We start from the raw sequence: 26,510 nt of genomic DNA on the forward strand, positions 1-26,510 counted from the left end.
GGTCTGGTTCCTGCCTCTGCCTGGGACGTTCCTTCCCTCGGCTTCATTCCAGGGATGCATTTCCCGGAGGGCTCTCGGAGGGCGGCGAGGCCAGGCTAACCGCAGGGGCCCCGGGCTATTTGCAGCCACAGAAGGGAACGTTCTGCGTATTTCCACGTGTGGGGCAGTTAAGCGGCGTCCTGTACCCGCCGCACGGCGCCGCCCCGCCGGCAGCACCCGTCTCCCTCCGGGCGCCTCAGGGCTCGCCCCGCCCCAGCCCGCTCGGCCCCGCCCCTCACATGCCGGGGCTGGCGCCGCCGCCGCCGCGTCCGTTAGGCTCGCGCTGCAGGTTGGGCCCCGGCCGCCGCCTGGCGCTGCTGCCGGGGCCGGCGCGGGAGGATGCGGCGGTTCGCGCGGGTGGCGCTGCTGTGCCTGGGCTGCGGTGTCTGCTCGCTGCTCTACGGCTTCAGCCAGCTGGCCCTCTCCCTGGAGCAGGAGCCTGGCGGCGGCCGGGAGGGACAGGCCCGAGACCCCGGCGCTCGGCGGCAGGCGGGCGCCGGTCGGGTGGCGGCGGGGAGCGCGGGCCGAGGCGAGTCGGGGGCCGGCAGGTACGGGGCGCCGGGGCCGGGCGGAGGAGGCGGGGGCACGGGCGGCGGTTCCCCCCGCATTCCTGCGGGGAGGGCCGGGGAGGCGCGGGAGCGCGCTGGCCACCCTCCCGCGGGCGGAGCGGGGCCCGCGGGCGCCCCCGGCCGCTCGGCGAGGCGGGGGCGGCTGCCGGGGCCGCGGCCTGGGTGGGAGCGGGACGGCGGTGTCGCTGTGTGCTCCCTCCCGGGCAGCTCGGGCATCCCGAGCGCCGTGTACCGGGGACTGGAGAAGCTGTCAGCAAAGGGAGAGGGCTGAGGGAAGTGGCGCTGCAGGCCCGCGGCGAGGCACGGCGACACCAGGGCGACGCGGGGGGGGGCTGGCGTGCTGCGGCGGGAGCCGGCCTGCGCCTTCGTCCGGTGCTGGAGCCGGGCCGCCTCCCTGCTGGGACAGGGCGGCGGGAGCGAGCGGCGGGCCTTCCCTTTTGCCGAGCTGAGGAAGTTGCAGGCCGTGACTGGGTTCTGAAACTTTGTGATTGTCGAACTGAACTCTGCAGCAGCAGAAATGCTTGTGCCCGGAGGCTTTAGCGAGGCCGGTCTTCTCCCGGGGGGTGGCCGTCTGCGCCGCCGGCGCACTGCCTGGCGGCCTGTTTCTGCCGCCTGCCTCCTGTCAGCAGGAATTTGTATGCGGCCAAGTGGTGAGCGAGATTGTGGAATGAAAAAGTACTGGTTGTCCCTTATAGTTTTGTGATCCTGTTCACATGTGGCCACCAGAATGCTAATGCTCGGAGGAGTGATGAGAAATCTGATACTGACGATGGAGGAGAAATTAGGACCAGGCCTTGCGGGGCCAGTTTACCTCTAACTCTGCTTAGATTCCGCAGCAGTTTAAAGCAATGTGGGTTTGATGGTTTGGTGACTTTCCCTCCTTCCCGATGCTCAGACACCCCCCACTCCTTATGCTGCTGGTGCTCCTCTGTCGCACAAGTGAGTTGATCTGGCCTGCGGACCTGCCCAAAAACTACCGATTTTTTGGCCAGCTCAGCGGTCTGCACTGGCTCATCATATAATTATGAAAGTGTTGGTGCTGGTGCAAAGGAGTCACAGCGGATGGTGGGATGACAGCAGCTCTGATTTAATCATCGTAAAATACCATGAAACAGCATTCTGACTTGCTGGGGGTGGAGTCAGCTGAAACGTGAAACCCAGGTTTTGACTGCTGCAACTACTGCAAGAGAATGTTTTTTCCCCCCCTGTGCTTTTGCTTTATTTCAGATTAATACAGACTATGATTTGAAAAAATGTGAGGGTGCTTGTTCTTCACTTTCTAGTTCATGATTAAAAACTCATTGTGAGAAGTTGAAATCTACTAGGTCTAAAGAACATGGTAACTGGAATAAACCAGTTAACTTCAGCAGCTGTATGCAAGATTTCATTGGTTTAATAAAAAAAGTTTTAAATAGAAATGTGAGGAATAAAATAAATGCGATATTTGTTTTACTAAAGAAAACATGCAATTTATATGAAGAAAACTTGTGTTGGGTAAAAGATAATTAAATATTTTGTGTTAGTGAACATTGAAATTGCTGTCAGGTGCATCATGGTCCTGGTTAGCAAAGGAAGAACCAAGTTTATTTTAAAAGCTGCACTTCTTTAGTATTTGTACTAAAGTGTAGTGAGAACCCCAACAAGGTGCAAGAAGCTTCTTGCATGCTGCAGTGAGGTGAAATGAGATATAAATCTGCCCAGTGTTGCAATCTGGAAAAGCTTTACAAATTGAGAAAGTTATTTCCCAAAGGTCTTAAGTGCCACAAGTAGTTCCTGTACAGTTTCATGGGGGCATATCTCTTTGCAAAATCAGTGTCTGTTGAGACCTGTGTGGGAATTCTTTACCTACAAACTGCTGTCATACTGAAGGCTCAGAATGAACATCATCCTGCTGTAAATTATTTAAGTTTTATATGCTGTTTGTGCAAAGAACAGTCCCTAAAAGGCTTTTGTTTTAAGGAAAAATTCTGTCCTATGGCAGTTAAGAAAAGCCCCACTGAATCTCCCTTTAGATGCGGGTCTCAATTACTCTCAAGTTTTAAATCGTGTTATGTTCACTTACGTAATTGATAGACACATCTTGGTGAATATGATGGCGTCCTTCAGTTTTTATACTTAAGCTGTTTCTTTAGCAGTGACTGAGCGTGATAGCCACATGGGTGTTTTATGCCCACTTCTGACTCCTGTGATTGTGTAATATCCTAAAGAGTTCATAACCTTATCAAGTAAATTGTGTACAGATAACCTTATAATCCTTCTTGAAGTTTTAAGATTTTGGATGCGTTAATAGTAAGTCTCAGTAATGGGTTGCTTCAGCTGTCTTCACTGGTAGCTTTAAAATACAGTTTACAAAGCAAATGTAGCTGCCATCTGAAGACATTTATGCACTCAGCAGTGGTTTCCTCTTTATCCAAAAAGGGTTTTATTTGCCTTGAATAATCTATTTTAGTATATGCTATGAGGGCAGAAAGAGCTCTGGGATGGGGGAGGGAGGGGTAAGATGATGTATTTGGGAGTTTTCATAAGCATGCAAACATGAAAACTACAAGCTTTGAATAAAGCTTCAGAATACCACACCTGGAAGAATTTTGCAATAGTGATGATGCTTTTAAGTAGAAAATCTGTAATTAAAAAGGAAGTACCATATTGAAACTAGAATTACAGGTTGGGGCAAGATCCTCTAATAAACATAGTAATTCAAGGGAGCTTGTTGGGTAATCGCTTCAGTAAGGAGTTGTTTGTTTCAAAGGCTACAGTAGCCTGAGGACTAAGATGACTGGAAACTATAGGCTTGTATCTTGAAACTTGACATAAATAGCTGAAAAACATTTTAAGAATTTATTAGCTAGATCCTAAGGTCATGTTTGAACTGTGAAGAAAGATTAATGTTGAAGGTAAATTGTCCTCCTGCTTATTCATTCGAGTGAGAAAAGTAGTGATGAATAGTCTGTACTGTCATATGTAATAGCTAAATGAACAATAGATCTGAACTTGAAAAAAAGAAAATATTGAAGTGTCTACTTCCAGAAGGTACAAAGTCAATCAAAAGCAGCCAGTATGTGTAGTCAGCCTTTTTTGCTTTGCTAGTATGATTTATGGATGAAGGTGGCAACTGTGAAAAAAATGAAAAAAATCATAGTTAATAAATGCATATTTGCTACATGTGTGTCATTTAATAGTGCTATAATCTGCTGGCAGTGGAGTATCTGTTCAGGTCAGGCTTTCTCCACATGCTTTCAGATCAGTTAATTAGCAGACTGTGCTTTTAAGAAGTGAATCTTCAGTTAATTTTATCAATATTGCTACTTCAATTAGGCAGATAATGTTCATCTTTCTATTCAGGTCCAAAAATAAGTGCTATCCTAATGGCATGTTTGAGAAGTAGAGCAAGAATCAGTCTGTCACCAGTTCCGTGAATTCGGTGGGGTCAATGAATTTAACCATATTAAAATGAAACATTTTTCCATTATGCTATAGTTTAGCATTTTTGTACATTTCAGTACAGCAGCCAGGAACTTCCAGGAACTGGCTCCTGATCCTCTGGTCTTCCTTGTTGCTGGCCTGGGCCTGCACACCCACAAGGCTTGCAGCCCCAGTTCAGTTGCTGGTACTCAGACCCTCTTGGATGTGCATACACGTGCACAGATGAATACACTATGCCTTAGTCTTGTGGCAGCTGGCCATGAGATTGCGTCATGTATATGGGTCATTCGGATAGCTGGTCCAGACCTACGGGCTTAACGTTACCCAGTGCTCAGACAGTGTCTCTTGTGGCTAGGCTGAGAGAGGTTCTTTCAGTAGCTCAAACCCTCTGATCTCTGCAGTCTGGCATAGCCTTATGGCCTGTCTGATACCTGGGTCCCAAGCTCTTGCTGCACTTGCGGGCTAGTCTGGCTTGATACTTGCTGGTGATTATGTGTGCCAACATGCACACCCACATGCTATGTGCACACACGTTTTTCCAGTTCCTGGCACTGTGGCCATCTTTTCATTTGCTGGCACTTTGACCTTCACACATGCCATGTGCACATGGAATGCCCCTCTGCCCCGCCATGGAAAACAGAAAGTGAGTTTAGTAAAGAGGCTGGTGATCAGGCACACAACATGGCTAATCATACGGACTGGCAACCTATTTACGTGTGTCTGGACCTTCTTATCTTCTGTTTTTGCATTGTCATTCCTCCCTAGTCCACCTTGATCCCACAGTGAGCCCCACACCGCTGTAGGCAGTCCATAAGGTAGTCTGGAGAGCTTCGCCAGTTGTCTTACGTGGTGGATCTTCTGCCTGGCCGGTGGGCTGCCTGCACTCCTGCATTGGGGCTGGGTCAGGGTGCTCTGTGTGCCTGGGGTTTCCTTCACCTGATGCTATATTCTGCTTTCTGTTTGTGGGGACTGGCCTTTAATCGCAAAGCCTGTAATAGGTGTGCAATAGTAAGCAAAATATCCCTCCTTAATGCTGAAGGTGACTATTCCTGTCTGACTAGTAATGTTGCTCAGGTAATGACTGTGCCTGTTTGATGAACAGATACAATGCATCTCCCTAGCTTTGTAAAGCACTTGTGGCACTTACTTGCTGTCTAAGCTTTTCTCAAGTTTTTTTTCAAGTAAAAAAAAACCCAAAAACATCATAAGTGGCATTTTGAATGATCTTTTTGTGAATAACAAGAACAAAATGCTGTTCAATGAATCTAGTCTCAATCCTTTGTATGTGAAAGCATTGTGGAATATGGTAGCGTATGGTCAGTTGAGAGAGACTTCTGTTGGCAGGAAAGAAGTCAGCCTAACATTAGGTAAATTACATACATATGGGTTCTAGTAACATTTTTGTTTCAAATGTGAAATTTATGAATCTAATCCAAGGCTGGCAGTTTTGTCATCATGCTGAATGGGATATTGGAAAGGCCTAATGTGTCAGAGAAAAGATTTAGGCATTAACTCAAGCTTGCCTCTCGCCTTGGCAGGCTAGATAGGATAGTAGCTCAAGGCAGCTAAGAAAACACAGCTCTTGACAGCTGGAAGAGGAGTCCCGTGTAATAATAAGATAATAATCTTCCAAACCAGAAAACTGTTCTTGAGAGAGTCTATATAATTTATCCTAAAAGTATTGAGAAATAGTTACTTGAAAAAGGGATACAGTGGAGATTCTAAAGATTGTTCTTTGCATAAGTGCAAGATCTTAATGTGCCTTCAAGTTTTTAAGAAACTTCAAAAGCCACAAGAGGTTAATGTAAGAAAGAATCTGGCAGAGAGAACTTGTGGTTTTATGCCATTTACTTTCCCCAGAGGAGTGCAGATAACCCAGTCACAGTCTACATTATCCTTTTTTTGTATTTGGATTTGTGGAGACTATTCATGAGTCATGGCATAGAAATACTTGACTTATTTCTTGCAAACACGTATCTACAGGATAGGAGGATTTTCTGTGATCTCTACCAAAGAACTGCTCTGTCCCCCAACACTTAATGAAGCCTTGTGAAACACTGTGTTTATCAGGTCATTTTTCTCAAGTGTTGGAAAAAGAAGAAATTATACAGCTTGCCATTTTTGATGCTACGTTAATCTATTAAATCTGGTATTTGTAAAACATTGGCCTTTACAGATAACCCTACTAAGGTCATGCTGATTCTTTTCAAACTTGCAAAGCCAAGAACTAGAGTTCTGAGTTTTAGTCCTTAAATACCTTTCCATCATCAAGCTTGTGTGTTTTCTTCTTGCACGTCTTTCTTTCACAGATATCAACTTTCAAAGGAGGATAAACACTATAGTCATTGTGTCACCAGAGCAGGAAGAAGGAGGGAGCAGAGGAGGTCACTCAAGAGTGAAATATTGCAAAACAAGTAGTATACTTGCTCATTTAAGATTTTAAATCTTGATGTCAATTTCCTCACCACAATCTTTTAAAATATACTTCTGTTGCTCTTTTAAAATACTTCCTATATTACTGTTGCATAAAATGTAGTGGTGGACTAGAAAAACCTGTTTTTTTAGTTGTTAGTGTAGCACAAGTCAATAAATCATTAGTCCTGTCATTATGGAGTCATAATGTCAGTATGGGGAAGGAAAACTTGCCAGATGTGGTGATTATTTCTCTATTGCATTAACCTTTTGTTATGAAAAAATGGAATTAGTTGGTGCTGCAGAGTCCTGTTTTTTGTTAAAAATCAGCTTTGCGCCAAATAGTCGTGGATTAATAGGGGTTGTGTTTAAATAGACAATGTAACTTTGAAAAAGAAATGTTCTACTTGCTCTGCCTGCTTGAAGTAGACAAAGTTATTGCAAGGTGAAGGAGTTCTTTTCAGCAGTAAGTGTTGCCATTCAATCTATTACCTATGGATTTATACTAAGCCAAGAACATAGAATGACCCTCAGAAATCCCAGGCCCTCTCTTTCTCACTCTGAAAATACATGGAGAGGAAAGGCTAAAGGATGGGGACTGTTCATCCTTAAAAGAATCCTTCTGGTTGGCACTGATACTTCGTCTTCTGTATTATGCAAGTTCCCTTACTAGCCAGTCTTCTGCCAGGTAATTAACTAGTCAAGGTATATTTGAGCTAGAAAATAATCCATTTAAATTTGCCATAAAATCAGTAACATTTATATAGGTTATTTTTGTCTTGTCCTGTTAGGTGTAAGAATTTGTCTGTATCTTTCTGGAATTCCTATTGGATGCTGCCCTCTGATGTTTGTGGAATGAACTGCTTTTGGGAAGCTGCTTTTAGGTAGGATCTGTTATTAAATAGTACTTTATTATTTGATTGCAGACAGGCATAGCTGCTAAGTATTTTTGGCTATTTAGCAAGGTGACAAGGCAAAAATATTTTGATTGCTTCACACGCATTTCACCTGCTTATATTATGGTCTCCTTTGCCTAGACTTTCTCCTGTTCTGTTATGTCTTTGAAAATGTAGACTGAAGTGTTACTACAAAGAGTAGATTTTTTTTTTTTTCAGTTATGTTGCTTTATTAAATAGAGACTTGCTAACATTGGTAAAAAGTCTATCTGAATGTAGTCTGAAAAGTTACTGATTAATTATTTTCGATAAATAAAACTTGCTCAACAGTAATACCCATGGTGTAATTTACAACAAAAACTGGCAAATATGCTTAGTAGTTAAGTTTGAAGTTAGTTTTTTATTCAAGTGACATGTTTTATAGAATTTGAGGAGGGTACTCCATCCAAAAGCACTGAAATGAGCATTTTAGAATGTGCTTTAAGATACAGTATGTTAAAGCATAGACTGTCCTTAAATTTGCATCTTTAACAATAAGTTTAAATGTTTTGATGTGGTTGTACAGATGCTTTAGGCTGTCACATTATGGAATAGCTTGAAAAGAAAAGGAAGAAGTCTTAAGCTACTTGAGATATGTTCTCTAACCTGCGTAGTTCTGTTCAGTATATAACTAAAGTTGTATGTCAATTTTTTTATGTTTAGAATTTTACTGATAATCCTTTGATATGGTTATGTCTGTCTCAGACCGAAAGTTGAATATTTCTAAGGAAGCAAAGTAAAAAGTTTCGCTTCACAAGACTTAATGTATTTTTGAAAATTATGATTGTGGGAAAGACTTTAGATCTGTCCCCTGTTCCTCACTGCTTGTGTGCTGTTAGTGCTTTTTAAGCTCATTAGTTGCCAATAAGTTACTTAAAGGGATGGCTTAGATTGGTATTTTTTTTTTTGTTAGTCTGTTAGTGAACTGCACCTGTAATTTGTGACTGCTGTCTTTCTTGCTGCCCTTGGTAGCCAGTGTGTCAATCCACAGGGATTCATCTGACTTCCCTTTTGGTAGGTTTAGCTGTCTAAATGGACTCAATTCACTTTTTTTCCTTAAAAGTTAACTTTTGGGAGTTTAGCTTTATGAAGTTTAGCACAGGGGAGTAAGTGAACTGTCAGTGCTGTTGTGGTGGAAGGTGTAGGGGCTTAGCCCATGCTTAGTGGAGGGACAGGATGTGATTGCAAGCTTCAGTCATCCGTGGGCATCTGAGCCAGTCTAACAGTTGTGTAGTGCTGAGAGAGGAGGGGGTCTCACGGTCTTCTGACCCCATTGACCATTGTGGTGTCTGTGAGCTTTCCACAATACAATGTGGTGCACTAAAATAACAGAAAACTTCCCTTCTAGATTTTCTGCCAGGCTTAATGTGAGCAGGACCCTGGAACTGGCAGTAGAGAAACCCCATGAAGTTCCCTTGTGGGTACCTTAATCTGCAGCTTGTGTTGTTCTGTTAAGAATGTGGCTGTGAAGACAAGTCTGTTGAAGTATGTATTGATTATGGCAGTACTGGGCAAGTGCAGTTTCTTTCATGGTGGAGCAGTTGTCATGGTGAACCCTTAATATCTGCAAAATTTCATGTTTAGAAAATCTGAAGCTGAAAGAAAAATGCTGTTCAAATGTGTAAGGGGGATGTGGTGTTCAGATTAATAACTTCAGATTGAATTTGATTATTTTGTCAATATATTACTAATAAATTAATGGCTCTATGTTGTGCTGACTCTGGTGCGTGTTGAATTCCTCAGTGAGATGCTCTGCTTCAGAGGAGACCCCCTTGCCTCCTTCAAACTTTATTTATTTTCTTGCTCTGTTTAGTTCAGTTGGTTTCAGAGATGTGCAGTGAGTGTGTAAGTGAGGGGGCAGAGAGGAGGACAAAGTGCTCCTTCTTTGGTTAGTAGCAAGCGATTACAATGGCTCAGCATCAATCTGCTGCCTGAGCCTCATTTCCTTGTATGTGTTGGAATAACACAGAAGATAGTTGCAGTTCGGTTTCAGCTTTAGATAAGAGTTATAATTTTGTTTAATTCTCAAAAAAGTGCATTGTACTAGGTGCACTGAGAAGCCGAAGGGTTTAGACCTTCAAACATGATAGTATTTGTTCTCAAGTCTGCAGTCAGGTATTTGGAGGAAAAGGAATGAACTTAATTCCATGCAAGTTTATTAACCACAGCAAATGAAGTCTAGTATCCTTATTTTTTGAGATTGTATGTGTAGGGCCACTTCAAGAGTCTTCATAAAGATAAAGTCTCTCAAAAGCTTTTTCTGTAAAGAGGGCAACATTGTGGTTCTAAGTTGGGTATCTTGAAATAAAAAGGAGTGAGTTCTACCATAGTGTCCTATTCCAAATAACTTGATCCTGGGTTGACTGAGCCTTTGTGTTCTTGTTTAGTGCAGTTGTTGTAGTGAGGTACAGAATAAAACTGGACTCCAAAGAGACTTGGATAGGGAGAAGGTTATGAGAAAAGCCTAAGAGTTACAGATCCGATTGAAATCTTAGGTTAGCTACATCCACTGCCTATAGACAGTGTCAACAAAATAATGGGAATTCCAGTGAGTTTACTTTTAATAGAAACGGCAGAGTCTGGTCATTGAGCTACACCAACATTTATCTTGAATCTTCTATTTGGCCTGATTTAATCCATAAAAAGAGAACGCTATTTATCCAGATCATAAATCAGTTTATGAATGGAGATTCTGTTGTTCTATTATGTTTTAGTAAGCTACCAGATGAGTTTGTTCAGAAGAGCAGATCATATAACTAGAATTACTTTGCCAATAGTAGTTTCATAAAATCTATCTCAATGTTAGAAGGTCTCCTTTCCCTCTACCAGTGAAGTTTTTCAAACCTTGGAAGGTAGTCCTTCAGCTTTTGGATGTTTAAGTCTTTTCTTTGAAAAAACTTACCTTGTTTTCTCGCTGTTTCTAACTTGAAATTCCACTTGTTTTTTTTTTCTTTTTTTCCCTTCTCCTGGATATCAGAACCACAGGGATTTGTTTATCCATGAGAGAAAGAACTTTAAAATCTGGATTTTTGGGAGAGAGGTATATATAGACTTCAGTATGACTCATGCTATAGATAATTCAACATAGTTTGAAATTGATGAGCTCTGAGCAGTTGCTGATTCTAATAACGGGTAATAAGGATCTTGTCTGTAAGTTAATCAGTGTAAGATCTATTGCCTATGCTGTATGTGGGAAGGATTTTGGAGCTATTCTGCCCTCACATTTTTAATCACCATTCTGATTATCAACATTATTGAGACAGAATGTCTTGTGTTGTGATCTTGGTACAGTACACCTTTTAGCTTTCACGGTAGTAGAGGAAGCCTGAGATCACTCTTATATACAGTGGTATACATTTTATAAAAAAAATTTAAAACTGCTGATAAAGATGAGACTCAGGTTTGGCATGATCGTGATGACATGTATCTTTTCTAGTACACCTTTCAAGGTGCTCAGTGTCATCTAGCTGGTATGGTCACTTATTTCCTACTGATCAAGAAGAAATTCTTAGGGGTCATTACTCTGACTATCTGACCTGCTGGATTTCAGTTGTTGGATGTTGCTTCTAAGTGTGTTTTTAGCTTGTGTTGCCTATTAAAAAAATGAGTTTCACTATTTTTGAGTATATTGAGGTCCAGGTGGTGTGGATATATTGAGGTGAATTGTGACAATCTTGAAAGACAGAACTTCTCTAAACAAGCTAGCTCATTGAACGTTGGTGCTTTGGACTTTATAGTCCATTTTTAAATGACTAATATATTGTAACTGCAAACCTAATCTGCTGATTGAATTTGTAATTGTATAGATGACATTTGGACATCATATGCACTGGTATCATTACCATACTTTTACAAAATATGCTCTGATTGTGACCTATTTTTAATTCATTGCGGTGGTAGAAAGTTAAGCTGAGGAAAAACTAGAATTTCATCACTTTAAAATCCAGATAATTTCTGTAGTTATCTTGATCCTATTTTTAGTAAGAGTGGGAATGATTTAACAGTTGCATTTTAATCAGTGTGGGCTTTGTTGCCTTCTCACTGCATATTTGCTTTTGCTTTTCTGGTGACTAAAGGCTGCTGGATGAGGCTTCTTAATGATGATTGATTTAGATCAAGCACAAAACATTAAAAGAAAGAAGGATGTAGTAAGTAAGCTATCTGTATTGTATTTACAGATCTACCATTTGGTTTTTTTGAGGTACATCATGGTGCCAGGTTTGAAATAATGCACGTTAATTACATAAAAATATTTTCCCTGCATATTCTAACAAATATAATTTACATTTTCCATGCTAATTGTCAAAAAACTTGTATGGGTGTTGTGTTTAACCCGATCTGGTAACTAAATACCATGCAGCTGTCCCCCCTCTCACCCAGAGGGTTGGGGAGGAGAATTGGAAAGGAATGTGAAGCTTGAGAGTTGAGATAAGAACAATTTAATAACTGAAAGACAATAAAACCAAAACAATTTTATTAACAGTTGTAATGGAAAGGAGAGAGAAGGGAAGAGGAATGAAATCCAAAGGGAAGGGAGAAAAGAAAAGAAGTGATGCCCCACACAGCTGTTCACCACCAGCTGACCGATGCCCAGCCAGTCCCTGAGCAGCGGCAGCCCTGGCCAGCTCCCCTGGTTTATATACCGAGCATGCTGTCCCATGGTATGGAATATCCCTTTGGATAGTTCGGGTCAGCTGCCCTGGCTGTGTCCTCTCCCAATTTCTTGTGCCCCCCCCCCCCCCCCCCCCAACTGGCAGGGCCTGAGAAACTGAAAAGTCCTTGACTTAGTATAAACATCACCCAGCAACATCCAAAAAGTCAGTGTGTTACCAACATTGTTCTCACACCAAATCCGAAACACAGCACTGTGCCAGCTACGAAGAAAATCGACTCTACCCCAGCTGAAACCAGGACAATGGGTAAAATATTTGCACTGATAAGGTAGGCAATTAGCTTTTTATAGTTAAGAAAACATATTTGCAGTAGCTTCTGTTTGTTCTTTTTATGCGTAAGTAACTTTAACACAGCCGAGCCTGGCAGCCTAGTCCATTTGGTTGTAATATCAAAGAAAATTAGTTTAATGATGGTGTGGAAGGACTAGGAGACTTTATTAAGTAACCTTATTTAGGAAGCTGAATGTGGCATGTCTCATTTGCCTTACAGTAAGACCATAAGGAGAAAAGATCAAAGAAAAGCGATGATGTAGCTCTATCAGAGCAAGTGTAGAAAAGCTTGTTTTGATGTAGAATAATTTTAAAAATGTTTTTTGTAACCTACAAAATAATTCTTAAATCCTTGGTATTAGCATTATGTAATATGATGGTGGTTGTACATAAAAACTAGTGGTGCAAGTTAGGATGATGGCAGTTTTCTCAGAAAATGACAAGTATTTTTACACTGTTCATAACTCATGCTATTGTATTAAAAATGGTAACTCCTCAATCACCCAGAGTAAAATTTGAAAGGACAGCTGAGGTCAATTTATTGCTTCAGTTATTCCTACTGCTCTGGGCTCTCGGTACCTGGATGCTAATCTGCCCTTCCTTGGCTTCCCCAGCCATATTAAGGGGATAGGAGGGGACAGCTTGATAGCTGGTGAACTTGGGCAGGGAGCTTCCTGTTGATCTCTAGGCATGTTCTTAGCAGAGCATCAACAGGTGGGGAAAAAGGAGCTCTAGTGCACAAAGTTTGTAACACAGAATTAAGACTCACACTGGTTCCGTCATGGCTTTCTGTAATATCAATGCCGCTATACTTGAATGTGGCTTAAAAAAAGGAGAAAAAATAAAATTGCCCTTGGTCATACTGACAATTCTTTGAATGATACCCGGGTCACACTAGATGCTGTAACACTGCTGCTCTGAAAGGTTTGGAGCTTGGAAGGTGGCAGTGTGTGCAAGCAGCAGAGGAAGCTGTTGTCTTGTGACCTCAGTAAAGCAGGCTAGGATTGAGGCAGGCTTAATGATCACAAATTAAATGGAGTTGTGTACAGGATTCATTATGCCTGTCTGCGTGTTCCTGGGGATTTGATACCCTCTCACCTGTGCTCTATATGTGCTTACGTAAGGATAGAAGAAGCCTACCTTAAACATATGCAGGAGACCCCCACCTGCAGTACCTTGTGCCAAGTCCGCAGGGCAGAGCTAAGATTTTTGTGGAGCTGATGAGTATTTTAGTGACAATACCCTTTGGGGTTTAGCTTTTTTCCAAGAAGTTCAGCTGGGATGCAGTGAAGGTTCTAGAAGAGTGCGACCTGTCAAAGCATACCTCTGTAGCTTACTCACCAGATTATTACTTCATAATTTTAATTGACATAGAAATGGTAATTTAATATGCAGTGTGTCATGGTATACATCTTTAAACATAAGGCAATGTCTTGAAAGACAGGCTCTGGAATATCTTGTAGCAGATTCATTGAGCATATCCAGCCATGTTCCTCTGTCAGAGGTTATTAACCCCACACCAGAATCGGTCAGTACAGAATGAAGGTCTGGGCTTCAACACAGAAATACTTCAGGGCAAGGATTGTACCTGGCCGTATGCTGCTGATGAGCAGCATGTGTTAAAGTGTATGTTTTTGCTCTCAGAGTGGATTGTTTTAAATGTGTTTTCTAAACTCATGGGTGTATGTGTGGTGCTCTCATTTATTTTTACCGTCCCTACCACTCATGTATAATTAGTATCCTCAGACAACTTAAATTCTCATATTTATTCCTAAACTCTCAAATCCTGTCATGGCTTCCTGCTGAGTATCTTCTATTGTATTACAGGTGCATTCTTTGTTCTTTAGTTTTAATTACCAGAAGTTTTTTGGGATTTTTTTCCCCTGCAGGAGCTAGGACTCCCACATTATTGGAGATTGGTTTTTTTTCTTTAGAAATGAGGGCTGCCAAGTTTTCCTTGCTAGTCTGTCCTAAAACCTTACCAAAATACAGTCCGTATTTCACTCTGTCGTTGCTTTTTTCTGGCTTCTCTACTAGTAGCCTGATGTTCTGGTGTGGGAGAACTTACTAATTGGAAATGTGCATATAAAAATCTGCATTTGTGTTTTCCACATTGTCTTGGAACATTTTTTTGAAAGTATCTCCTCACTTTTGAAAGTGTCTAACACTTTCAGAACTTGGGGTTTAGGTTCAATAAGAGTATTTTGCTCTGATACCAGAGCTGGGACACTGATACCAAACTTGCTCAGGTTCAGACAAGTTACAGTTCTTGTAAAATACATTTTATTTTGCTCATGGTCAACTCAGCTATGGAATAAGTTAAAAAAAAGTCTGTATTGCTGAAAAATCTTGTGTTGTCAGGTCATACCACACCCAGGGCTGACTAAATGACCAAGGTTTTCCTTTCCCTGTCTTCTGGTGAGATAGTTGTGTGACTAACTGCAGTGGAGGGAAGGTGGGGAAAAGAGTTACAGAGGCTGGAAAAATTTAGGAAGGAGAAGTAGAGAAAGGAGCAGTTGAGGGCAGATAATTTTAAAAGCAGTTAGGAGAGAGACAAAAGTCATGTAGACGAATGTTGAAGAAGGGAGTGAGACAAGCCATGGCATAGATAACTGTGTAGGTGAAGCATGTTAATACTGAACGTGAGACTGCAGAGCTCGAGTTGATAAGCTCTGCTGAACAATTTACAATCTATGCTGCTTCTGGTGGCAGGAGAAGGAAAAAGTGATGAAAGATGCTCACAGTGGAGAATTAGCACAAGAGGTAAGTAGTTAGCGTCCCTGGATGAAGATGGGGCAGTGGTTTCCCTCTGAGAGTGGAGAGAGATGTATATGCAGGGAGAAGGAGCGGCACTGAGGCCTGATTATTAAAAAAAGGCTGCGATTGCCATAGTCTGTATGCAGGGAAGTCAAATGCAACTTACAATCACTAAAGAATGTCTCTTCATGCAGTCTGGAGTAAGAACCACAGTTCTGGAGTCTTACAACTTCTCCTGCCATAATATGTCTCTAAGACCTAATATGCCTCATCCCTTCCTTTTAGTGGAGGGTTCCCCAGAGGGAATGGGGGGGGCCTGTTTTTTCCAATAGCTTCTAGCTCCATCTGCTTCAGAGGTAAAGCTTTGTGTTGTGGACGTGGGAGATCTGAGGCCAGCTGTTCCCCATATTGTGCAAGCTGAAATTCACTTGTTGGCTTCTTTAAATATTTTTTTCACCTTTTCAAAAAATTGTTTTTAAGCACAGATTTTAAAAATTGAACTCATAAAGTCAGAAACTCAAAGAACAGAGATTGTGTGAACAAAGTGACTGTAAAAGCATTGTGATATGATCAGTCTTTTTTGTTGTGTGGCTTGAAATGTTCTTTTATTCACAGATGTCAGTAGATCTAGAAATAATAAAATACAGTCTTTGAATCCCAATGTGTTTTAGAGTTGCTTTGGCATAATTTTCACCATACCTTATTCATGGAAAGCCATGTGTTACATGTGGTTCCGGATCTTGGCTTTCAGCTATGCAGTTTGTGTAGTTTGTGCCCTTATTTATCACATGACCTTGCAGTATCACTGCAGGCTCTCATGACTTCAGGGCTTAATTATTGTAATTCCCTTTTCAGTGGATTGGTGATGAGGCTAATCTGCTGCTTGCAGCTTGTTCAGACTGCAGCGGTGTAGTTACTTGTGAGTTTCAGCTACCCTCATCACATTCAGTGTGCTTTGTGTTTTTTATATTAGCTACTTACTACATGGTGTAATGTTTAAATTAGCTTTATATATAAAGGTCTGAATGGATGTGTCTCGGTTACATTTGAAGATTTTATTTTATACTACCTTTTTCCTGTTAACCTGAACTAATTTTTCAGGTTTTGCTGCAAGACCTACAAAAGGTTTTAGTCTGGATTAAATCATCTGAATATAGATGCCTGCATATAGGTGTCTACGTCAAGTAGGTCTTAAGCGGTCATTACAGTTGAAAGAGCATAGAGAATGATCCAGGTGACTAGCCATTACATTGCTGAAAAGTAATGGCTGGTGTTTTTTAGTAAGCACTTGGGTATCCTAGGCATGTTCTTAGGACTAGTAGATAAAACATGATCTTTGAGACACCCAGTCCTTTTGGATTGGCACCTGGAGGTCAGGTGGGATATTCTAGAGCTTAATAAATGGTACAATACCTGTGTTAAAAAATAGAAACAAGCCTTAGGTATTTACTTTGTAATAAGATGAATTGCTGTCTGCACTCCATATCCTGCTCACATTGGCTTTAATGAGACTTTGGACACAATCTTGTATGTCAGCATCTTCATTTAGGTATCCTATTTTGGAATCCTACCTATGAGGTCTTTAATCCATGTGATTTTTAATACCCCAAACCTTGACTTAAGACTGCATGTTCTAATTAAAATGTTATTAATCTTAAATGCCTGGATGCTGGAGGGTGTTTCTAGTTCCAGGGCATTGAAGTCTTCCAAAACTCAGAATGTTTTTTGAATGTAGCCATTATTTATGCTATTAAATTTCAGCAGTTTTACAGTGATATCTTTGCTTATGTTTTCCTCATGGAACTGGATGTATGTTGCTCTTCTGTGCCTTAAAGAAAAAGAGGGATATTTACATAGTATCTTTCGTCAATTTAAAGCAAAACTTGTATGCATCTAAATGTTTTAGTTCATGAATTGGGTGGAGATTATGTGCTAAGAATCACATCTGTTAATTTCTGTTTTGAAGTGTTTTTCTCTTTGGCAAGTTTCTAAGAATGGGTGGTATGTTTGCCAAGCGTTTATCTGTTGTTACTAGTTTGGGAAAGTCTTTTCTAACTTCAGAGGGTTTTTTTGTCTGCTTAACTTGGAATTAATGTAATTTAAACCTTCAGATACTGGCTAGTTCTGTCTAGCTCCTGCTCCTGTAATCCGTGTGGATAGCTCAAGTGCAGAATATTGTTTTGAAGATTGTCTTTGAGTTGATTGATTTAGGTTTAAAACTTTTGAAAGCTTTTCTGACTAATTAAATACAGGATATCCAGGAGAACGTGGTGTTAGGTTTAGTATGCCCACTGTGTTTGTTACTAAGCTAATGGTATTTACCCAACGATAACTTCAGACTGTTGTATTAAAATAATGAACTAACTTTTAAATGTACCTGGTATAATACATGCCAGGCATTTCTCACAATATCTGTTGGACAGCTGTTCAGAAAGAAGGGACTTCCCAGTCACCACACCTTACAGTGGTTTAGCCCGTGGTAAGGACATGAGCAGTGCATGTGGTCAGTGTACTTGAGGGATTTTCCAGAACCGCTGGGAGCACCAGGACATCCCACAAGGCTATCTGAGCGGTTAGTTTACCCCCCTTTCAACCCAAGCTGTATTCCTGCAGGATGGCAGGAGAGGAGAAAACTGTTTGCATTTTTCCAGAGCTTAGAAGAAGCACTGAAGCATGGGTTTGACAAAAGGACTTACTGGAGCAGAAAATGGATAAAACGCCTAGATCACTCAAAAATGTTCTTAACAGGGCTTAAAAGTATGGCTTATCTCGCTTTTGTTGTTGAGTTTACTGTATTTATCATACGTACCTCTCTCTGTACTGAGTTCAGGGAAAGAGGAAAAAATGAACTCAGGCGTAGACTTAATGTGCTGTCAGCCTTTCACATTTCAATCTAACTTCATGCGATCTTTCAAAATAGCTATTTTGATGGAATTCCTCATCTGTAATGGATAGTAAGATTACTAAGAAAATAGGTGTTTGTTTAGTTTCTGTATAGCTCTTCCATACCTTGTTTTTCCCTCATAGGCTGGGATGGTGAGAGTGGATATGAGCATAGTTAAGGTTAAACGTAAGCCTACTTATGAGATGTAATGCTGTAGATTGTATGTTCTATTTGAGTTATCCTTTGCTGGTTTAAATATGATAAAGGATATTTTGTTAAACTACATGCTGCAGTAAATAGCAGACCTTTTCTTTAAGCCTGTGCTAGAAATAATGTCAAATGAAAAAATATTTTTGTGTCAGATATGATTACATGAAAACACATCCTTCTGAGAAAATGCATCTAGCAGTGGTTGCCTGTGGTGAAAGACTGGAGGAGACTGTTACTATGCTGAGATCAGCCATTATTTTCAGCATCAAACCTCTCCAGTTTCATATTTTCGCTGAGGACCAATTGCATGAGAGTTTCAAAGACATAGTAAGTACCCAAATAATTTACTTACTCAATTGGGATATATTACTCAAATTGTACTACAAATTTCTCTGCTTGGTTAGTAGTTTTTGGATATAGTGGCAGATATGCAGGGGTCTTAAAAAAAGGTAATATGCAAGCCTGTTGTAATGTTGGATGGGGATTTCTTTTTTTTTTTTTTTCTTGTGAAAGAATGCTAGTTGCCAATATCAAAGCTTTTGTTGAGACAGACCAAAACATCCTGATTTGTCACCTTGAATCTGGTGAGTACAAACCTGATGTTCTGAACACAAACCAGTTGTCTTGTGTGAGCTTAAAGTTGGTTTTACAAGAGAAAACAGAGATCTGTCCTTTTTTGCCCCTGTGCTTACAATATGACTCAGCCTTATGTTGTCTAAACAATGGTAGATATGGTTATGTCTAACTTTAGTAAATTCCAGTTAATGAATATACCATTATGACTGGAATAGCAGTATTACAAGCTGACTAATGTGTAGCTGTGGAGGGTTTTATTATTTTTGTGCTCAAAACGTTGTACTAAATATGACATTAGTATGTTTTACATTCTCGTATACACTAATATAATGTGAACGGTAACTTTGGCAAAAATTGGGTAAGGTTATTTTAAATTGAGGAAGACTTCACTGGTATTTCTCCTGTGGGAACAAGTTAAGTAGGGAGAAAGTTTTATGTATTTACTTTCTGTAAATACTAGTTTATTTTACTTGCTCTTAATTTTCTGTATGACCTGATATGATGTGTTTTCTTCATAGTGGCCTGCAGGTGCCACTTTTTGTTCAAGTATTTTGAGTAGTTGACAGATTCTTGTAGTTCAGGAAACATTTCTGTTGTGGAAGAGAAGTGTTGCAATTAAGTTCTATTATCAATATGAATGGAGGATCGATTTCTTTTTTGTAATGCAATGTAGTAATTTTTGTGATCTCTTCTTTTCACATAGCTTGATGACTTCCCCTATGAAGGAAAAGTTAATTACACATTGTATCCAATAACATTTCCAACTGAGAGTGCAGCAGAATGGAAGAAATTGTTTAAACCCTGTGCTTCACAAAGGCTGTTCTTGCCAGTAAGTTATTCTGTAACAGGACAATACAGAAGTCTGTTTATGAAGCATCAAGTCCTGATTAATCTAATTTCTGCTTAGTTTCAAATTAAGAACTACTATTACTCCTAAAAGTTACTTTTATGCATCCTAAAAACCCTTCGGAATTTAGCCTTCTTATAGTGGCACTAATACACTATGGAAAATGAGAAAAGTCCTTTTCTCACTTTGTGTTTAGGGCACAGTATCCTCAGTGAGCGGTGTAGGTCATATCATCCTCTCAGAGGCAAGAAGGATTTATCACACCGCATCTCCTCATTCAGTTGGAAAGTTTCGTGCATGCATGGGTCTGAGAAGTGTTAGAGAAATTGAAACAAGAAATGGGCTATTGTTGCCAGAGCGTTTTGTGCAGCATTTTCGTTACTCATCTGAGACACTTCAGAAGTCATACTTCAGTCTAGGTGAATTGTAGCAGTGGCAGCTGTCTCCCAGATACTTTCTTTTCTGGGGCTCCCTTATACCTCTCCGTTGTTTGATAAGACGCGTAGGAAAGGAAGGGACGAGGAGGAAGATAGTAACTCCTGTTATGGTGATGTTCGCCTGGCCTGCAACTTACTCTTGAGGGAAGCCCCAGGAAATAAAGTGTAGATCAAGTCTCTTTGCATTACTATTCTATATAAAACCTCTGTTTCACTCTACAAAAGCTCTCCAAAATGAGAAAAAGAGGGAATGATGACAAATTTATTGACTGCAAACTGTCAGTCTGAAGTGAGTTTACTTGCATGTGGCAAAAATATATTAAACTTTATTGTGTAATGGCAGCAACTTCTGTTTTATGAAGAGAAGCTCAATAAAACTTAATAGTTTGGTTTTAAATTCTTCCCCTGCAGTTAATCCTCAAAAATGTGGATTCATTACTGTATGTTGATACTGACATCCTGTTTTTGAGACCTGTTGATGATATTTGGTCTTTTCTGGGGAAATTCAACTCCACACAAATTGCTGCAATGGCACCGGAACATGAAGAGCCTCGTATTGGGTGGTATAATCGCTTTGCTAGACATCCCTATTATGGAGTAACTGGAATAAATTCCGGAGTCATGTTAATGAATATGACACGTATCAGAAAAAAGTATTTCAAGGTAAGTGTTGCCTTTGTTGCATTTTTCTGTGCTTTTCCATCTTATAATTCTAATGCTGTTTCGAATTGATGTGGGACAGTATTTTTCAAAATAATTTTCTTGTAAATGGAATAATATTCTGAAAATACTGTGTTTAAAATGGTATCTAACTTGTGTTTTTTAGATGTCATTCATTGTAAGACTTGGAATTCCTGGATTTTAAGTGTGCTTGATTGTTTTAATTTTTCTTAGTTCTGAGAGATCCTGTGCCTTAATACACTCTGCTTGAAATTACAATCTGGTATTTTTTCTTCACTGTAGAGGTCCCAGAAAACAGTTAATGTATACTGTAAAGGAACTTGAAAAATGTGTGTAGTAATATGACCAGGAGGTGGTGCTAAAACATTTAGTAAGTTATTTTAACTGTAAGGTTTCCAAATTTTGATCTTTTACATTGTAACCAGAGGATTATCACCTTAAGTATCTTTTGATTTCCTTTGAAGTCATAGCTTTTGTAGAGAAGTAAGTTTATAATGAAAGTACTTACTAAGCACTGTGTGCAGCCGCAATGGTCATTGCTTCACAGATGGGAAGTTTTTTCTTATGTACTTGAAACACAAGTACAAAAGCAGTGCTGTGTGATTATACTGGGGGGGGGGGGGGGGGGGGAAGTACTTTTAAGAGAATTTTGATTAGGGAAAAATAATAATGCAGTCAAAAAAAGATTGAGTTTCTTAACATGGTGTTTCTGTATACAGGTCCCAAACCATAGTGGAGTATTTTTTTTTTTTTTGTTTTGTCAGCTTGGTTAAAAAGATTTGAGGGTACAATCCTGTACTTGTTCAGGAATTTTCTCTCTTTGGGACTTACTGTTATTGCATGCTAACTCTCCCAACTGAAGTAGAAGGTATAGAGTGAGCAGCCTTGTTCCTTTTCTGGCCTAGCTGAACATAAACATTCTGTAAAGATAAGAAATTAGCTTTAGAATATGTAACCTGTTACATGCAGATGGTAACCCCTTTGGTAATGTGGAGGCCAGTTCATTCCAAGTAGCATCTCCTCAGCCTAAACCTTAGAAGAACTCCTCCTTTTCCTTGAAAGCGATTTTGCTAAATCAAGAATTTTGGAATTAAGTAACAGCTCTTGGTTTAGAGTCTGATTATACAAGTATAATCTTGTATAACTAGCCTTTGCTGGTGAGAAGTTGTGCCGCCTTTGCCGTGGAAGTTAAAGTTCAGTAACTATAACAAATTAGTTCAACTAAATAAATGAAAATTATTTTGAAAACCTTTGAAGGATTTCCATATTTTTGTACACTGCTTTGTAGCTAGTATTTTTAGCTGTATGTGTTTGGGACTATTTAATAATTAATTTTATATTGATGTGTTTTGAGTTCTTGAAGTTAACTTTAAAACCACTTCATATTACCACTCCATGATAGACAATAATTGCATGAAGTGTGGATATTTACATAATTCCCATCTACTTGCATGCATCACTTCAATGCAGTTTTTTTTAGATCCTACTGCTGTATGAAAAAACCTTGCTATTTCTTAGAAGTCTCGGTTTAAGATGTTTGAGGGAAATCTTGAAGAATTTAATGTGGCAGTTAAATAGGCGATGCATATAATTTTCCTTATAAGATAATAATTGAGAAATAAAGCATATTTGAAATATCCATAACTGTTTTCCTTAGATGTGCTCATGTGTTTAAAAGGAAGAAGTCTTCTATACATTTGAATTTGTAACTTTGAAAAGCAAATTACTGCGATTCTGTAGGGCATTTTCTTCTTTATAGGTATAATTGTCCTGAATGGATGTTGTTTTGCTTTGTTTTGTTTTAATAGAATGATATGACACCAGTCCGGTTACAGTGGGGAGAAATCCTTATGCCACTGCTGAAGAAGTACAAGTTGAACATAACGTGGGGCGATCAGGATCTATTGAACATTATGTTTTTTCACAATCCAGGTAAATCTACATCGATTCCAAGTGTAACATTACCAATTTGATCCTTTCTGTGATGGTCAAAAATCCGGGAAACTACTCTTTTTAACAGACTTTTTGGTGAATGTATTCAAGGCACTTTTCTTATGTTTCCTGAAACTGCTTGCTTTGAGAGACAGCACTGGAGCTTGCTAGAATATAATTAGCTTTTAGGTTTCAAAACAACTGTACAGAACTTTATGAAGCAGCCTTAAGAAAAAGAGAGATTAGTCTTTTTACTGAAATGATTTTTGTACTTTACCACAGAAAGTCTTTATGTGTTTCCTTGCCAATGGAATTACCGACCTGACCACTGCATCTATGGAAGCAATTGTAAGGAAGCTGAAGAAGAAGGTATATTTATTCTTCATGGAAACAGAGGTGTTTACCATGATGATAAACAACCAACTTTTAGGGCCATTTATGAAGCAATAAAAAATGTAAGTGTTTTCAGCACTGTACTTGTGCAAAGATTTTTGTAAATGTATTTTTTTATTGGCAATGTTGCAGGTATTTTGTAGTTTTTGTTGGTACTTGATTGCAACAAAGTAATTGTCTTTTAAGTTGTGTTTCACCAATTTTTCATTTACTGCTTAGGTAGAATTCCAACTGTATTCCTTTTGTGATCAGCATCTCTTGAAACATAGTGTAGACTGTCTAGGTTAGGATTCTAAAACTGACTGTAGTTGTCAGTGTTTATTTAAAAGACTTTATTCCCATTCCTTTAATAAATATATCTAGTAAACTGTTTGTATAAGCATTAGGATATTACCAAAAGCTTCATTTTCCTGTTGATTTTAAAATGTAGGAAAAAAATTCCCTTTTTCTTCTCAAAGTTTGTGTATTTACTTTAAAATGTTGAACATTTAATTCTAGCTCGATTTGGATTGTAAAAGTATTTCTTTTTTTTACACTGTGTTTTGGTCTTTTCTAGAGATTCAGTGTATTAATATGTTGCCGTTCCTTTAAATACTGAGCACAGTGACTTTTCATTCTGCAAATAAGTCATGTAATAAACTATTTATCACGACATCAGTATACTCACTGAAGAGCTGTAAAATTTAGCACTGATGCACATTTTAATATAGCAGGCTATTGGGTGTGTATAACCTTCAAAAATCAATAGTATATTTTAATGGTGCTTTATTACATGTTGTCATATGGATATAAAGATGAAGAAAAGTACTTTGGGGGATCTGAGAATACATTGCAGGGAAAGTGAATGTGTTTCCATAAAAATACGATTTCTTTGTTTCCTTTGAGCATTGTCAAAAACAGAAGAAAAAATTAATTCTTTTTATTTATTATCCCATTAGGTTTATGAATATGTTACAGAAAGTATGTAAAACATTGCTGATTCATTGGTAATAAGATGAACAAAATTGTTACTTTGAAATGCTGGTTTTGCTTGTCATTTGTTTATAAAAAATATTGCACTGTTGAATTAATGACTTCTTTATTTCATGTCCATGTTAAACATAGTATGTTTGACCATCATTCAGTTTAATGAAACTTCAGTAGTACCAGTTTTTATACTGTTGCTTCATTATAATTTGGTAAGAATTGTATTCCTTAGAAGTTACGTGTCATTCAACAAATAACCAGAAATCATTTTAGATCTGTAAATTTTTAATTTAATAATGCAATTTTAAATTTCCTCCTTGCCTGTCTGGATATATTTATTTGCTTACTTTTTTTTTTTTTTTTTTAAATTAAATCTTGCTTGTTAGGCTTATTGGAAGCATTGGAGACTATTTCTGTAATTGAGGTGTTTTTCAAATATTGCATTCAGAAGCTGCCTGCATTCTTAAAAACATTTAATAAACCTATAAAAAGTAAATACGATGTTCAAAGGCATTTTTATAGATGTTTTAATAACTCTTAATGACACTCTTCTGTATTGACATTAAGTCTTTCTTTTACTTAACCTCTTTACAGTATTCATTTGGAGATGATCTGATTCATTCCCTGCTGCAACCCCTTGAACTGGAATTAAGGAAAACCATGCATACATACTGTGGAAAAGTATACAAAGTGTTCATAAAGCAGCTAACAAAAAGCATAAGAGACTTTTACACCAGAAGATCAAAGGGAAGGTGATTTTTACTCCAAACTGTTAAATCGAGAGACTGAATTAACATACTGGTCATAAGGTGCAAAAATTCTAATATGGCTTGAATTGGCTCTTAATGTGCCCAGATAAAAGTTTACTAGCGTACATAAAAATGAAGAAAATATTCATGTAATGAAGAACAGGAACTTTTTCTGCAAAGGTGACTTTTTGCTCTTTTGAAGTTTAATCATTGCTAATGTTTGTCTTGGATCTGATGATTTGAGTGTTACTGGCTTCTATGGTCAGTAGTTTTAGTCTGCATAATTCAGTTATCTAATGAAAAAATGACCAAGAAAGAAATGAAGTTGGCTGTATGTGGGAGTGTACCTCATATATTGTCTAAAATAGTGTTAAACTGTGAATGTAGCAATAACTGAGTCAGCAGCACTAACCTCACTTTAAAGGTGTGAGCCTTTATGTAAACAAAGTTGTTTACAAGTGCAGAAAATACTCCGTTTTCAAAGAAATGTGATGTAATCATTGACAATCTGTATGTGCCTTTATATGTTCATCTCTTACATGTTGAAGTACTGTTTTGACAATCTCGTTTTGCTTATCTTAGATGTAAACTGCACACTATAAATATGACTTTCTGAGAAATGAATAACTAGTATGTGATACTAGTTTTCTCTGTCAGTACATAGAGACTTTAATATACAGCATTTGTTTCAACATTGTTGAGCCATCATGGCCAAAAGAGAGCAGAGTTGAGGGGTTTTTTTAATAACTTCAAACTGAAGTTTTGCTAGTCTTTCAATACTTTAAATATTACATGATTTGGCAGCTTTATAGGGTGTTTTGGAAGAAGAAAAAAATGCCACCAAAACAGTGGAAAGCTGTTGCTGTTGTATTTCCTTACTAAGAATTATTACCTGATGATTATTATAGAGTATTTAGTACCTAAAAGAGAAGAGCTGTAATCAGAGTTCTGATGCTTCATCAGACTGTATATTGGATGGGTTTCTTAGAGAACATATCCCGTTACCTTATTTTTTTAATAACATGGCTTTAAAATAGTTTTGGGGCAGATCCCCAACTACATGAATACGTTACTGTCAATAGAGTGATAGTGATTTACAACAGGTGAGGATTAGGTTTTCTTTAGTTATCTTAGCAGAAAAAAAGTTCTGTTTATGTAATACAAACTTTTTTTTTTCAGAGGAAAACCAGAGTTTTAGTGTTACAGTGAAATATTATTTAAACTTGCATGGTATGAAACGTGTTTGTAAACTATATTTGAACTTGGGTAACCTGTCTGAGATGAAGTCTTCATAAAGTGAATTTTTGGATACCGTAAGAGTTCCTGTGTGAACATGGAGGATCCACTCGCTGACTTGCACCTTCATCCCAATTCCATTTCAGAAGCTTAATTTTTGTGGCTGTTTCTCTGTCAAAGGCGGGCTGGCTCTGACTCCCTGATCCATGTGAGCTGGACGAATGCTTTAGCAGTACAAAATCACACTCCACTGTAAGCAGAGTTTACATTACAAAATCACACTCCACTGTAAGCAGAGTTTACATTCTGCTCCTAACCTCCCTGCTGGCTCAGGGTGTAAATTTCAGAGATGGAAGCTAGGAAGCAGTCTGCCTTGCAGGTAGTTACAGTCCCTTTTCCTTGCGATGTAAACTTTTGAAGTCTGAAGATCTAGAATCTGCGTGAAGGTGAATGCTGTTATTGACCGATTGTACAATATGCAGTGCATTATTTTTTTACATAAATACTGATTTTTATATCAA

General features: G+C 39.1%; 1 protein-coding gene across 3 annotated transcripts; it reads left to right on the forward strand.

Annotated features, from left to right (window-relative positions):
- Positions 1-273: 273 nt before the first annotated feature.
- Positions 274-26,510, forward strand: GXYLT1 (glucoside xylosyltransferase 1). Of its 3 annotated transcripts, none has more exons than XM_055807190.1 (8): positions 274-587; positions 7,235-7,327; positions 18,325-18,499; positions 19,452-19,577; positions 20,444-20,695; positions 22,522-22,645; positions 22,928-23,014; positions 24,599-24,753. In XM_055807190.1, exons 1-8 carry the CDS (start codon positions 379-381, stop codon positions 24,613-24,615), a joined length of 1,083 nt encoding a protein of 360 aa, XP_055663165.1. In that variant the 5' UTR covers positions 274-378; the 3' UTR covers positions 24,616-24,753. The 3 variants fall into 3 exon arrangements, with proteins under 3 accessions (XP_055663165.1, XP_055663163.1, XP_055663164.1); XM_055807188.1 differs by having other exon boundaries at positions 275-587; positions 22,928-23,100; positions 24,599-26,510; XM_055807189.1 differs by lacking the exon at positions 7,235-7,327 and having other exon boundaries at positions 276-587; positions 22,928-23,100; positions 24,599-26,510.

Source organism: Falco peregrinus, chromosome 6 (assembly GCF_023634155.1).
Source record: "Falco peregrinus isolate bFalPer1 chromosome 6, bFalPer1.pri, whole genome shotgun sequence".
Classification (NCBI taxonomy): Eukaryota; Metazoa; Chordata; class Aves; order Falconiformes; family Falconidae; genus Falco; species Falco peregrinus.

What these genes read in the sequence shown, in the direction of transcription:
- GXYLT1 (XM_055807188.1), top strand. Translation starts at nt 379, where the DNA reads ATGCGGCGGTTCGCGCGGGTGGCGCTGCTGTGCCTGGGCTGCGGTGTC. An exon ending in TTTTGGGAAGCTGCTTTTAG is followed by an intron (nt 7,328 to 18,324) that starts GTAGGATCTGTT and finishes TTTTTGTGTCAG; the next exon opens with ATATGATTACATGAAAACAC. An exon ending in ATGAGAGTTTCAAAGACATA is followed by an intron (nt 18,500 to 19,451) that starts GTAAGTACCCAA and finishes CTTTTCACATAG; the next exon opens with CTTGATGACTTCCCCTATGA.